The following is a 13798-nucleotide window of genomic DNA, read 5'->3' on the forward strand; positions in this document are numbered from 1 at the left end:
CAGGATGCCAGTGGAGACTGTGGGTAGAGACAGACAACACAATTCTCCCCACAAGCCTACCCAGTTCACGTGACATGGAACCAAAGGCAGGTATGGCTGCAGGGGCTGTAAGATCACAATCTGCACCACTTCTCTGTGGAAGGAAAACCAAAGGCATGGGACCAGCCTGCTGACCTCAGATGTATGCTGGTGAAAGCCACTTCTCTTGGTGGAGGAAGGAAAAAGAGCTGGGGGTGGGTACTTTGCTGATAGCTCCCTATTTGAGCCTGGAACCCAACTTTCAGCCCACATGACTGCCTTGCAGGGCTGTTGAGAGGTTTGGATAAGGTCATGACTGTGAAATTTCAAGATTACCTGTGTAGTTATGAGGACTCATTAAATTCACTAGCTATCAAGCTAACTCCCCATATCTTTAGCCTTCTGGTTAAGGAAGGCAGAAGCTGGGCAAACAGGTCCAACTGCTGCCTCCCAGAATAGCCACCAATCTGGTTATTCTACACAAGGTAGAAGGTTGGTTTGCCTTGGTTCACAGAGCAACCCTTCCCTTCCCACTGCTGAGGGCCATGCTGGCTGGGTCTGATCAAATAGCCTGTACTCAGATACCCTGAGAGTGGAATCCTATTCTGTGCTATCCCCCAAGAGGTCAAGGTTAGCAGGATAGCACCCACAGTTATCAGCTTTCAGTATGTAAAGAATCACTTGGAGACACACCAGGGACGGAGCGGGGAGGCCGGTCCAGAATGTGGATCCCACACCCCAAAGATTCTGATACCTGGGTTCTAGGATCGGCACCCCTATCCTCCCCATATGGTCTGAGTGCAGAGTGAGTTGGTCACCTTGAGTGAAGGCTAGCTAGTGTCTGGAAAATAATATAGAACCTGGAGACAGAAAACCTTTTTGCTTGTGTGGTTTGGGCCATTTACTCACTGTTACATGGGGAAGGGGACATCTTCACAGGGCTCTTGTGGTATGTATGTGACATATGCACATGAGTGTGTGCATGCCCAGAGCCTGTCGAGCTCACCACAGTTTAGGAGACTTCCTGCATATGGAAACTATTCTCCTGGGCATGGAAAGCACTCTGGGTCCATACAGGGACTTTCCTTTGTCATCCACGCTGCAACAGGCCCCATCTGAATGACACTTCAAATTTCCAGTTTATGTAACCCAGGGCAGCCTGGTGTAAAAAGGTAAAGCAGACTGAGAGAGCCCCGGAGGGAGGGACTCAAGTTGCAGGACCTCACACAAGAACACTCCCTGATCCGAACCACAGCCTTTGCTTCTTTCCACCCTGGCCCTAAATCTCCATAGTCCAAAAGCATAGTAGGGAAAACAGACTTTGAAATTGGGAGTTCTACATCGGCTGTAAGATAGAGACAAGTTGCTTAATTTCTCTGATGCGCATCTAGAAAATGTGGCTATTTCATAGTCATTAGAAAAGAAATATAATGATACCTGGACAGAACTGTGTCTGATCCGCTACACAGACACAGTTGTGTAGGCCCCTCCCTACCCTTCCTCCATGGCGGAGTATGGCACATGCAGTTCTCAGCACTAACTGGTTACTAGCTTACCCTGTCCCTGCCATTCCTCCTTCCTGTATATGGATCCCATGACACAAACCAAAGTATGCTGTCTCTACCCAAACACTCCATAGCTCCCAGCTGCCTACAGCAGCAAGCCATAGCCCCGCCCCTCAGACTGGCTGAAGGTGTTTCACATTCCCAAAGTTTGCTCTTCTACTTCCCCCCAACAATGAATTCACCGAGATGACCTGCCTTCCAAACAGCTGAGCAGGCTAGAAGCCCTATACCTCAACTCATACTGTCAGCACCCTGTCCATGTGGTGAGGGGACTGTTCTATCTCCGTTCAGGCCCTTGTTTCACCCTTACAGAGGCTGTTTCAGGATCATTCTCTATCCCTTGTCCCCAGTGCAGTATGCACCCTCCCTAGGATGCATGTCTGCTCAGATCTACCCATTAGGGTCATGCTGGTGTCTCTCTTTGTGCACACAGCATGTGCCTAAGCAGGATTCCCTCTGGAGCTGATGATGTGGGTTGGACCTGAATTATGCCCACCAAGAAGACAAAACCAAAGCCAGGATTTCAACAAGATCCTTTTCCTTGTGTGGCTGTCAGGCTGTCCCCACCCTACCAGTGGGACATCTGAGCTTTGTTGAGCCTTAGCTTCCCAGCTGTCTGGAGCCATGTTACATTGTTTTTGACTTGCTAATTAGACATTATTAAACACGAGGCTCCCTGGTTACATTGGCGTCACTGGAAGCCAACTGTGCCCAGGCAGGCCACTTCCTCTCCAGACACCTCAGCTTCAGTTCAAAGCCCTGTCTCTGAACCTGCAGGGTGGGGCGCATTGCTTGCATGCCAGAGATCACTTCCTACTGATCTGATCCTGTAACATCTGTACTGACACAAGGCTGAATGAAGGGGACCTACAAGGGAGACCTGACTCAAGCTGTTGCTCCAGAGAAAGAGGACATACATACTCACATGCGCAAGATCAACTCATTCAACCACCAAGAAGCATACGTGACCTGCTGGGGAATAAGCACAGCAATTTTCTTTTATTTCCTTTTCTCTTTTTGGTTTTTCAAGACAGGATTTCTCTGTGTAACCCTGGTTGTCTTGGAACTCCCTCTGTAGAGCAGGTTGACCTCGAACTCACAGAGATCTGCATGTCTCTGCCTCATGAGTGCTGGAATTAAAGGCTTGTGCCACCACCACCCAGCACAACAATTTTTTTTAAGATCATAGGCCAGGTTTCTCTGCCCCAAGACATGCTTTTAGGATGACTTTCCCTGCACTAAGCTGGTGTTAATTAGTGAAAATTATCTAATGCAAGCTCATTTTAACATTAGCTTAAAGCCAAACATAATTAGGAAGATAAATCAGCTACTTAAAAAAATCCAATGAAGATATACAAACGAGTTTTTGGATCATCCACTAGTTTGGGCAGAGCAGGGCACTGCAGAGTAAGGCAGGTCTTAAGAAATGCTTGACGAGGTGTTTGCTGACAGACCTACTTGAGTGGGACAACAGGTTGGCAGCTTGCCTGGAAGGTTCTGAGAAGCAGCAGGAGTGATTGAGGCCATTGAGAGTTGATATGGCCTTGGGAGGGCTTCCCTAGAGCTGTGTGTGTGTGTGTGTGTGTGTGTGTGTGTGTGTGTGTGTGTATGTGTGTGTGTGTGTGTGAGACTAAGGGGGTTAAGGGGACTAGGTTAGGGAGGGGTTGGTAGCTGAAGGCAGTCAGGCTACATTTGGGGGAGGGGAACTGTGGACTCACAGAGCTCAGGCCTTCAGCCTTACACACAGCCCACCCACTGTCTGCCCTGCCTTAGGCTCCTTGGGATCTCAGCATACACGGGCAAGCCTAGGTCTCAGGCTCATCTCAGCTCCATCCAGTTCCACCACTGACCAGCAGTGTGACTTCATCCTCTATGACCTGCAGTTCCCTCATCTATAAAATGATAAATTGCTGTGGTATTACAGTCTAAAGAGCTGTTGGGGATGGAGATGTAGTTTGGTGAGTTAATCACTTCTATAGCACACACATACAGACCTGGGTTGGATTTCCAGCACACATAGGGTCCTGGTTGGATCTCCAGCACACATAGTCCTGGTTGGATCTCCAGCACACACAGTCCTGGTTGGATCTCCAGTACACACAAGGTCCTAGTTAGATCTCTAGCACACACAGGGTCCTAGTTAGATCTCCAGCACACACAGTCCTGGTTGGATCTCCAGCACACACAGTCCTGGTTGGATCTCCAGTACACACAGTCCTGGTTGGATCTCCAGCACACACAGGGTCCTGATTGGATCTCCAGTACACACAGAGTCCTGATTGGATCTCCATCACTACAAAAACCAAATACCTAGCTTAAGTACCCAGTATACAATAGCTATCAACACCATCTCCCAGTTCTCACTGCACTGAAATGTGTTTTCTTTTTGCCTCGGCCATTAGATCTAGGAAAGGTTCACATTTAATTCACCTGTCAATTTTTTATAGCTGGCATACAGTACATTCTTGGTAAGACAGGCTGAGTGACCACACAGATGGAGGATTCTCTGGACAATTTGAAAACCCCTTGGGAGGAGAAGTTAAGGTCTTTCACAGTCTGCCGTCCAGAAGCCACAGAAAGGAAGAGCCCTGGGCCCTACCTGCAACCCACCATCTTCTGACTTATTAAGAAGAGACAGAGACAGAGAGAAGGGGGGAGAGGGAGGGAGTGAGGGAGGAAGAGAGAGAGGGGGAGAGAGAGAGAGAGAGAGAGAGAGAGAGAGAGAGAGAGAGAGAGAGAGAGAGAGAGAGAAACATTTTCCCAGAGCCTCCCACGTGTCCAGCACAATGATGACCAGCCTACAAACTGTTCCCAGGATGAATACAGATCATCAGAAAGCTGGGCCAGAGACTAATCATTAGAAAGCCATCAGCTCTCTTCCAGGGCTAAGATTCTGGGATCATTAGCAAGAGCGGACTTCATGGATTTCAGGAAGGAAAGGGAAAGCTGGAGAAAGCAGGAGCTCCAGCTTAGCCTGGCTGCTCAGAGCACCTGGAGAGGCGAGGGGGTTACCTAAGTGCCAGTTAGTACCAGGAGCCATGGCAGGCAGGCAGCCCTGCAGGAAGGACCTCTGTTTTCTGCCCTGCTTCCTCCCGGGCTCGGATTGGTGGCTGGCCCCAGAACAGGCTCTGCTTTGTATATTCTATGAGGGAGGCAGGGCTGGCCAGCAGCCAAAGGGAGGCAGCATCCTGAGGGCTGAGAACATTGAGGGGGAGGGGTGTTAGTATGGGAATCCCTAAAAGGGTCCTCACCTTCTAGGGAAAACACAAGTCTAGGGGCTACGGCCTCAAAGAGGACCATCTAGGGAATCTACCCACACCCCTATGTTTGTGGTACCTGCCCCAACACTGATCAGGGCAGCTATAGCCATGGACTTGTCTGTCTCCTGAGCCAGTTTACAAGCCTCCAGGGCTGGACTGGCAAAGCATACTGATGACAAATACATTCTGAATGTTTCTGGAAGTTTCAGAGGGAAGAGATGGCCCCAAAGTACAATTCCTAATAATAACATACACTTGCCCAAGGACACGAAAGAGTTTGATCTGGGTGGGATTTTAATCGGTCTTGCCCAGGTCCTAGAGCCTCGTACCTCCCATGAGCCTCAGGATGTTAGAGGAAACAGGCACTCTCCTTTCTCCCTCTTTTCAAGGCACAGTCCTTGTGGTTCTTAGCACCATCTTGTAACTGTAAACAACACAGTAAAAATCACCCCCATGTTACAGAAGCAGAAATAGGGGCCAAGCTAAATCGAATAACTCACCCAGGGACAACCAGTAAGCAAGGAAAAGAGACAGCCAGAGTAGGCAAAAATGAGGACTCTCCCGATCCCGGCTTCCAGCTTTGGATGCCTTTCTCTGGTAGAGGCTTGGATCATCTGAGATCTCTGCCCAACAGACCCTGCTTTACAACCACGAATCCTAGAGAAAATCGTGAACAAGCTTACCAAGGCCCCACTTTCTATGTTCTGCTCTGGGGTTAGTGGAGGGGTACACATCTCTGTCAGTATTTCAGGAACCCAGAGTGTAAGATTTCTGACCCCCCCCAACACACAAACAACAAAGAAAGAAATGGTCCAAAGCTGCATTCAGCTCAGAAGTGTAGCTCACTCCTGGCTGGTGACTCCTCTCCCAAGGAAGCTCTAGGTCTCTGCCCCCAAAGGATGTGGGGAATATTTCTAGACAGTCCAGGGACCCTGGTTGAGCCCATGCAGGTAGCCAGGCCTTCCAGGGACCATCTTCAATCGTGCTTTCCCTTCCCAGTTTAGGAGGGGGGATGAGGAGAATGGGGGTCTTTTCATGCTTTTCCTTCTTATTCTTCTCTGACCATAGCAGAGTCCAAAGGGATCCCAGCCTCAAGGTTTAGGAGTTTGGGTGCCACAGGCTGGAGCAGGGGAAACTGCCAGCTTTCCATACTTCTACCAAAGCATGGCCAACAGATGAACAAAAAGGAGGTGTGAGTAGCTCTCTATAGGGAAACAGGAAGCACACCTGCTGCCGCGAGCCTCAGGCCCCAAGTCTCCCAACTCTAGCTGCAGTTTCCCTCTCCCTCAGAGAAAGCAGAGGTTATTTTCCAGAACAATTAATACTCTTGCTTCCGGTGACCTTAGCTTCCACAGACAACCCCTCCATTTCTAAAGCACCTATACACACTGTCCAATTTTATTGGTCAGCAGACTCAAGTGGGAAGACATTTGTCCCAAAGATCCCAGCTTGGGAGAAGAGTAGATCAAGACAGAAGCGAAGACCTTCAACTCCAAAGCCTGGCTCTGGCACTGTCATCAAAGTTGGGTTTTCATTACTCAAAGAGATCCCAGTTCTCAGAAACAAAACAATGACTGAGCAGAAACACAGACTTAGAGCTCCACTCCTAAGACTGCAGATTTTGCTCAGAGATTTCAGGAGAAGCCCAGACAAGCCAGGGCAAGAGCCAGCAGGGCTGTGGAGCTGGGACTGGAACTGCAGCTGGGACACCAGCCACCAGTCCTCATGGGACAAGGACCGCAGAACTGCCCAAGGGTGTCCGAGACAAAGACCATGTAGAATAGTCACTTGTGAAAGGGCAGAAGAGTTGATAGAGGAGACAATGTGTATGTCCTGGAGATCCCTGAACTCTTCAGAGGCTGTCTTTGGCTCTTGTATTTAACTTAGCTTCTTCTAAGAGCAGCTCAAGCTGGGGCATGGTGGCACATGCCTATAATCCTAGTACTTAGGAGGCTGATGTGGAGGATCATTGCAGGCTCAAGGACAGTTTGCACTATGTAGTAAACTCCAGGCCAACCTGGGCTACATAGGGAGACATGATTGTCTTGAGGGTGGGCAGGGGGACATCTCAGAATCTCCTATCAACTGCCCCGCTGAGGTGGAAAGGGAACAGAATGAGATAAAGGGAGCCAGAAATAGAACCAGCTCTTCAGCAAGATGGGTATGCTATGTATGAGTGAGCATTATTACCTGACTCTACAATTTTACCAGCCAGTAAGAGTTAAAAACATTATGTAAGCCTTTCTCCCCCTTTTCAGGAATGTGGTGTGGTGTGCATGTATACTGACACGTGCGTGCATGCACATGCGTGTGGAGGTTGATGTTGGGGAGCATTTTTGGCAGCTCTTCCACCTTATTCATTGAGGCAAGGTCTCTCAAATGAACCCAGAGCTTGCCAATATGATAGTCTCACTAACCATCTTGTTCTGGGGATCACCTGTCTCTACCATCTTTGGTTGAAATTACAGGTAGGCCACCACAGTGACCCAGCTTTTACGGGGGTTCTGGTCATCTGAACTCTGGTCTTCATAATTGCCTGGCAAGTGCTTTAACCACAGTCCTAAATCCCCAAGGGAGTGACAGCATCTCCTTCTCTGTGTGCCGATGGCTAGCACAGGACCTGGACAGAGAAGGCACTGGACTTGGTACAATTTGTTGGATGTGGCTGGTGACTGATGTTCATGGGAAAAGACGGGGAGCCTTAGAATACAGACTGCCACCTGAATAACCAGGTCTCTTGGTGACATGAACTGGCAACTCCAAGACTTACTATATTCCTTGGGCACTGAATCCCAGCTGTTCACCTTTGCCTCCCACCACTTGCCCAGACGTCTGGTTAAAGCTGCTGTATCTTCACACCTTGTGCTCTGGAGCCTCTCTCCAAATCCCCTCGGCCTTGATCTAAAAACGTTACTTCATTCTTGGGACCTTAGGGTTCCTCTGTGACACGAGGACAAAGGCCAGCCTTACAGTGCCAAGGAAATCAAGCAGCTCATGGAGAAGAGGGAAGAGCTGCATAGCTGGTGCATTTGGAATACAGGACCTGGGAATACAGGAGTCAGGAGTCAAATGGATGCCACTGGTCATAAGGACAGGCAGAGGCTTGGTACCTTCTCACCCTTCCTGCTAGGTCGCATGTTCAGACAGCTTCAAGGAGCCTTCCCTAACCTGGCTTATGGGTGGGACTAGTGTCTCTCCTGCCACACCTTCTCTGAAGCATTTGTCATAGAGAATTATAAGGATGGATTAGCAGGCTACTGAAGAGTGGCAGTGTGTCTCACTCATCCCTCCATGATCAAAGGGATGCAAGCCCAGCGGGACCAAGGTGCTTGTTCCTTTTCCTCTGGCTTCCCAGCTGACAGACACTCCCTGGCAGTTCCACAGGTCCGAGCTGCCCAAGCCCAGCAGCTGGCCCTGGTCTTCCTTGTTGGCATGGCACAGGCCAGAGTTTCTAAAAGGCTTGGATTTCAAGTAGACAAAGAAAATCATTAACGACCCTAAAATAAGCAGATCTCTCAAGGTGGAAAAACAACAGAAAAACCCACCCCACAAGCAAGCATGGCTGGATCTTTGAATGCTGGGTACTAGCGTAACTTGCGAAGGAGTTTCTGCCGTTTGCAGAAGCTCAGAGAGTGACTACTTAACACGTAACTCCTCAGAGGTTTTTCTCCTATGACCGAGTACCACCTCCAAATTGACCCAGGTCCTCACTGGCTTCCACACCTCCCCAAGCCAAAATTGTGTTTTCAAAGTGTTCCCTAATTAGGCTCCTTCTCTTTCCCTGAGGAAAAGTTACAGCAGCTTGCTTGTTCCTATTTGTCTTCGGGAACAAAAATAATAGCATCGTATAGGATTATTCTAAAGATTAAATGAAATAAAACCCCCAAACCCTGGCACCCAGGTAGATCACCTTCCCTCCAAGGCCATGGGATTTCAGCAGTCTAACCCAGCTTCAAGGCAACCAGACACTCCCTGGAAACCAGGGAAATTCCCTCCCTCAGGGTGAACAGGGAGGAGAATCTCATTCAATTGCCAAGGAAATGTGCTCACCAGTGGGATGTGCCATACCTTGAGTAAAAGGTAGAGATCTTGGTCTTTCTATAACTAAATTTCTTTTCTGCTCTGTGCCTCGGTTTCCTTATCTGTAAAAGAGGGCACTGCACACACCCCTATCAAGCAACACAGTCTACTTCAGCTCCCTCCAATCAAACTTCTTTGCATTAAAGCAAAAGTAATCTCTCATTTCCGGCTCAGTCACTCCCTCTAAACCTGCAACTTACCTCCCACAGGCGCCTTCCTAAGTACAACCTCAAAACTCCCTTTTCGTTCTAGCACAGCCTTGGCATTTAAGCAAATGCTTGAAGGGCAGAAAAGTCCACAGCTTAAATATTTAAGGCTAGTGCCTGGCACACAGCAGACATCCTGGAAATAAGTATCAGGTCAATCTGCACACATAGGACTGGTTCACAACGGCAAAAGATCCTGCTAAATATTTATTTAAAGAGTTAAGAAAGCCCCACAATACTGGACAGACCTGTCATAGAAGTTGCAGTGGAGCAGGGAGGGCCTGTGTCTGCCATCTTCTAAGAGGGGCACATGATGGATACTACAGCTTGTGACCGTACTAGATCCACTCAAACTCCTTGCAGAATCCTCACACAGCGTGACAAAGGACAGCAGGTCAGGGAGGCACATTGGTTCAGAGCAAGGGCTTCAGTGTATGGATTCTAGCTCTGCTATTTACTAAGTTAGGCAATGAACTTAACTGTCCTGCATCTTGATTTCTTTTTCTCCAAAGACAAGGAAAACATCTGTGCCATCTAGGGGTGGTGAAAAACAAGAGGCCAGACTGTGAGATGACTTAGCAGGAAACAGCGTTTGCTGACAACCTCAGTGCTACCCTTGCTCTGTGCCTCAATTTCCTTACTGTGAAAGAAGGTGCTGACACAAGTCTTCTAAGCCTCAAAGACTCCTCAGCTCCCAACAGTCAAACTTCTTTGCATTTTGAAGCCAAAATAATAATAAAAAAACACTCTTGCCGGGCGATGGTGGCGCACGCCTTTAATCCCAGCACTCGGGAGGCAGAGGCAGGCAGATCTCTGTGAGTTCGAGACCAGCCTGGTCTACAGAGCTAAGCTAGTTCCAGGACAGGCTCCAAAGCCTGTTTCTGTCTCGAAAAACCAAAAACCAAAACAAAACAAAACAAAAAAAACACTCTCACTTCCTGCTCCAACCAAGAGGCTGCCCATCCCAGGTTTTTTTTTTTTTCCCCTCTGCCATTCCAAACCTACAAGTCACCGCCCATAGAAAGGGAGAAACAAATTCTTTCAAATTCTTTCAAGTTATCCTCTCTCTCTCTCTCTCTCTCTCTCTCTCTCTCTCTCTCTCTCTCACACACACACACACACACACACACAAATGAATAAATGGATATTTTTTTAAGCAAATGAGAAAGTCACTAATGCAATAGGTGACGTGTCACAAACACTAAATAAGTTTGGTGAATATTACAGCTCCCTCCAGCTGTGATAATACAGCATGAGTCCTGACCTTTGACCCCCAGCTACAGTCTGCTGCCCAGCACTGCCACCCACTTCCTTTCCTTTTCTTTCTTTCTTTTTTTTTTCTTTGTATCCAGCCTTGCCTTTTTCTTCAGCACAGTGTAGTATACAAAGAAAGCTTAGTTGGACAAGGAACAATTATTCTAGAAGGAAGGTGGAAGTCTGGGCAGTGAAGAGCGAGCTTCTCCTCTAGCCACCCACCTTAGCCCACAGCCTAGGTCACTCCCACAAAGAAGAGCCCCTCACTGCCCTTCTAGCATCTTTTATCCTGTTCAGCCTCCAGGAAAAAGATGGTTCTAATTACACTCGCGAAGTTGAATATGGACAGTGAACCCAAACCTCTGGACAGCAAGGGCTGTGGATGTGGCTTAAGAAATCCCCGTGAAGGGTTGACTAGGCAGCTCAGGGGGTGAAAGGACTTGCCACCAAGCCTGACTACCTGAATCCAACTTCTAGAACCCACATGGCAGGAGAGAACCAACTCCCCAAAGATATCCTTTGACATCCCTATGTGCCACATACCCCAACACAATAAACACCTGTGATCAAAGTCTATCACAGCGCAGTGTTTGAAAAGTAAAAGCATAGGCTGTCCTGTTAAATCTGAATTCAGGCAAACAAAGAGCCACATTCGGCATCAATGTATCCCATGCAATATTTGGGATAAACTGATACTAAAGAACTAACTGAAGTTCAGATTGAATACAATAGCCCACATTTTACCTGGAAACTACCCAAGTACCCAAGGGCACAGAGGAAAAGACTAGTCTTTCACCAACCCCACAGCCAGCTATCCAACTGGGATGCTAACCAGGCTCCTTGGAAACATCTTTTAACACCCAGGCAGAGCAGATGGGCTAAAGAGGAGCCTCTTCCTGAGCGGCTGAGTCCAGTGCCTGCCTTGTGGGAGCTCCCAGCACCGGGCCAAGCCACAGTGAGCTCAAAATAACTTTCCTCATTCATTCGAGCCTGCTTGGGCTCTAGTACCAAGCCCATGAAAGGGTGAGAATGTGAGAACGCGGTCGTTTTGGGGAGAGGGGCTCCCAAGAAAAGTTCACCTGGCGTGGAGGGTAAGGGAGATCAACACCAACCACCCACTTCGTGAGTCTAGGAAGATCAAATAGGGAAATGACCAAAGATAAACCTTGTAAATAAATCCCTAGGCACAGGTCATGATCAAGCCGTTTGAGAGACCAGTTTAACACAGGGCCTCACAACCTCCTCACTGCCCAAGAAAGATGGAACAGAGCTGCATGAACACAACACCGGCACCTCCGGACACAGTAGGAATGACTAACATCCGTCCAGCGCTTTGTGATTTGCCACAAACGTTCACATCCATCTTTCAAAAGGTCTCAGCCCAGCTCCACGAGGTGAGGGTGAGCTGGGGACCATTTCCCGGAGGATAGTGAGAGCGGCCAGGAAGCAAGACCAGGTGTACGTGTCGGGTTGGAGAGTGCGGGTGTCCCACTGGTGCAGGATTAGGGCCGAGGCCTACCTTCTGGGCCTGCTGGATCATCTGTCTGACCACCTGTTTCAGGTGCGGTGCCTTCTCCTCTTTGGGCGGGTGGGTGAATAGTGTGACACGGCTCACGCCGCGGTAGAAGCTGGAGTCCGTCCATCCCAGGTCCAGCGGGGGCACTTCGGTGTCCGAGCGGTCTGGCCAATAGGCGAGGGACTCGCTGGGCTCGGCCGGGGCCTTGGACTTGGCCTTGCTACCGGCCTTGGAGACGGCTTCCTCGTAGGGGCTCCAGGAGGCGCGGAGGGCCTGGCGCTCCCGGCTGGAGAGAAAGTCCCGCAGCCGCTCCTTCTTGACCCGCTCGCGGTAGGCCTGCTCGCCTCCACCCAGCAGCGCCTCCAGCGCGGCCCGCCGCCGCTCGCAGTAGTAGAAGGCGGCCTGCGCCTCGGTCACCTTCTCGTTCACGTGCGCCTCGTCCAGGCAGCTCAGCTGGGACTCGGCCATGGCGCCCCAGCCCTGTCCGGGGACCCCGGGCTTTGGACCCTGCCGTCCCCACCACTGCACCTGGAGCGGTCGAGAGGCGGGGCGCCTCACCTGGCCGCGAGGTCCGCCTCGGCCCGCCCAGCGACCGCCGGCCGGCCAATCGGCGCGGGCCCCGGTGCGGGCGCGGCCGTCGGGCGGAGAGGGCCCGCCGCCTCTGCAACGCTTGTAGGGACCTCGGGGCAACCCCGTCGACGCCGTGCGACTCTGGCCTAGCTAGCCCGGTTGGGACACCAGCCCCGCAGTGGAAGTGAACTTGGAGCCGGGCTGTAGTCGGAGCCGCGTGCGAGCCACGCCCACCTCCCAGCCGTCACGACACCTTGGTGCAAGAACGGTCGGCGACTTGACCCTTTACGCATCCGGCTCCCTTCGGACTCAGCTCCGCCGGTTCAAGCTCATCTTTCCGCAGGCAGGACCCAGAGCACACGTTCTGGCCCGGATGCCTGCGGGGATTAGCAATCTGACCCCTCCAGCCTTCAGGGTCCGGGTGTGTATGCTATTGGGTGAGACCGTGTCGACTGTGTAGGGGGCAGTTGGTGTGGGAAAGGAAAGATGCTAATGAAATCCCTATTCCTCCGCCCACGTGTCCCAGTTCTGAAACCAGAGGCCTCCAGGGGCTGTCAATTCAACACCGTCACTACAAAATTTTTCTTCTAAAAGAACCACCCAAACAAAAAAAGATGTAAGCAGGCAGCAGTGAATTTGCCCCTCATTTTAATTTGAAGTGGTGTGTGCGTGTGTTTGGGCCTGATAGGCTGCCAGAGGCCTGATTACTATATTAGCGATTCAAAATATATGTTTGAGCTCAAGGAAGGAAGCTGAGCACAGACACACGCGTGCACAGCACCACCAGAGGCTCTGCTGTTTCCCATTGGATTAAATACAATCTTCTTAGTCATTAACATATTATTTTGTTCGTGTGCTGCTGTACAATTTTGATTCTCCACACTCAAAATATTTTCAGATCATAGCAACCAAAGGTTCACATTTCTCTGATTTTGTAGCACAGCGTCTCGGAGCTGGAAAGAGCTTTAGAAATGAGTCCAACCCCCTCATTTCACAAACGAGGAAATTGAGGCCTAGAAATAAATGCTTTTCTAAATCTCTGGAGAGAAGGGAGGCTACACTGGGGAACAGCTAGGCTCTCTGCAGTCTAGGAGGTCCCGCTCCTACATGTGGCTTTCCTTTCTCCTTCTGTTCCTGTGAAAGGACACCGGTTGTTGGGGTCCTGGTTTTAACCCGTGTGTGTGTGCGTGAGAGAGAGAGAGAGAGAGAGAGAGAGAGAGAGAGAGAGAGAGAGAGAGAGAGAGGGTCAAGGACTCCCTTGCTCACCCTCCCTCCATCTCTCTCTGTCTGTGTCTCTGTGTCTCTATGTCTTTCTGTCTCTGACTCTGT

At 50.0% G+C, this 13798-nt stretch overlaps 1 protein-coding gene across 1 annotated transcript in view; it reads right to left on the minus strand.

The window, feature by feature from the left end:
- Positions 1 to 12436, minus strand: part of Fam83f (family with sequence similarity 83 member F) — a 30816-nt gene extending 18380 nt beyond the window's left edge. The window contains exon 1 of the mRNA XM_038342961.1: positions 11903 to 12436. Coding sequence (XP_038198889.1) covers positions 11903 to 12367 — 465 coding nt within the window. The 5' untranslated portion in view covers positions 12368 to 12436. The remainder of the gene's footprint in view (positions 1 to 11902) is intronic.
- Positions 12437 to 13798: the final 1362 nt, after the last annotated feature.

This window comes from Arvicola amphibius, chromosome 9, assembly GCF_903992535.2.
Source record: "Arvicola amphibius chromosome 9, mArvAmp1.2, whole genome shotgun sequence".
Lineage (NCBI taxonomy): Eukaryota > Metazoa > Chordata > Mammalia > Rodentia > Cricetidae > Arvicola > Arvicola amphibius.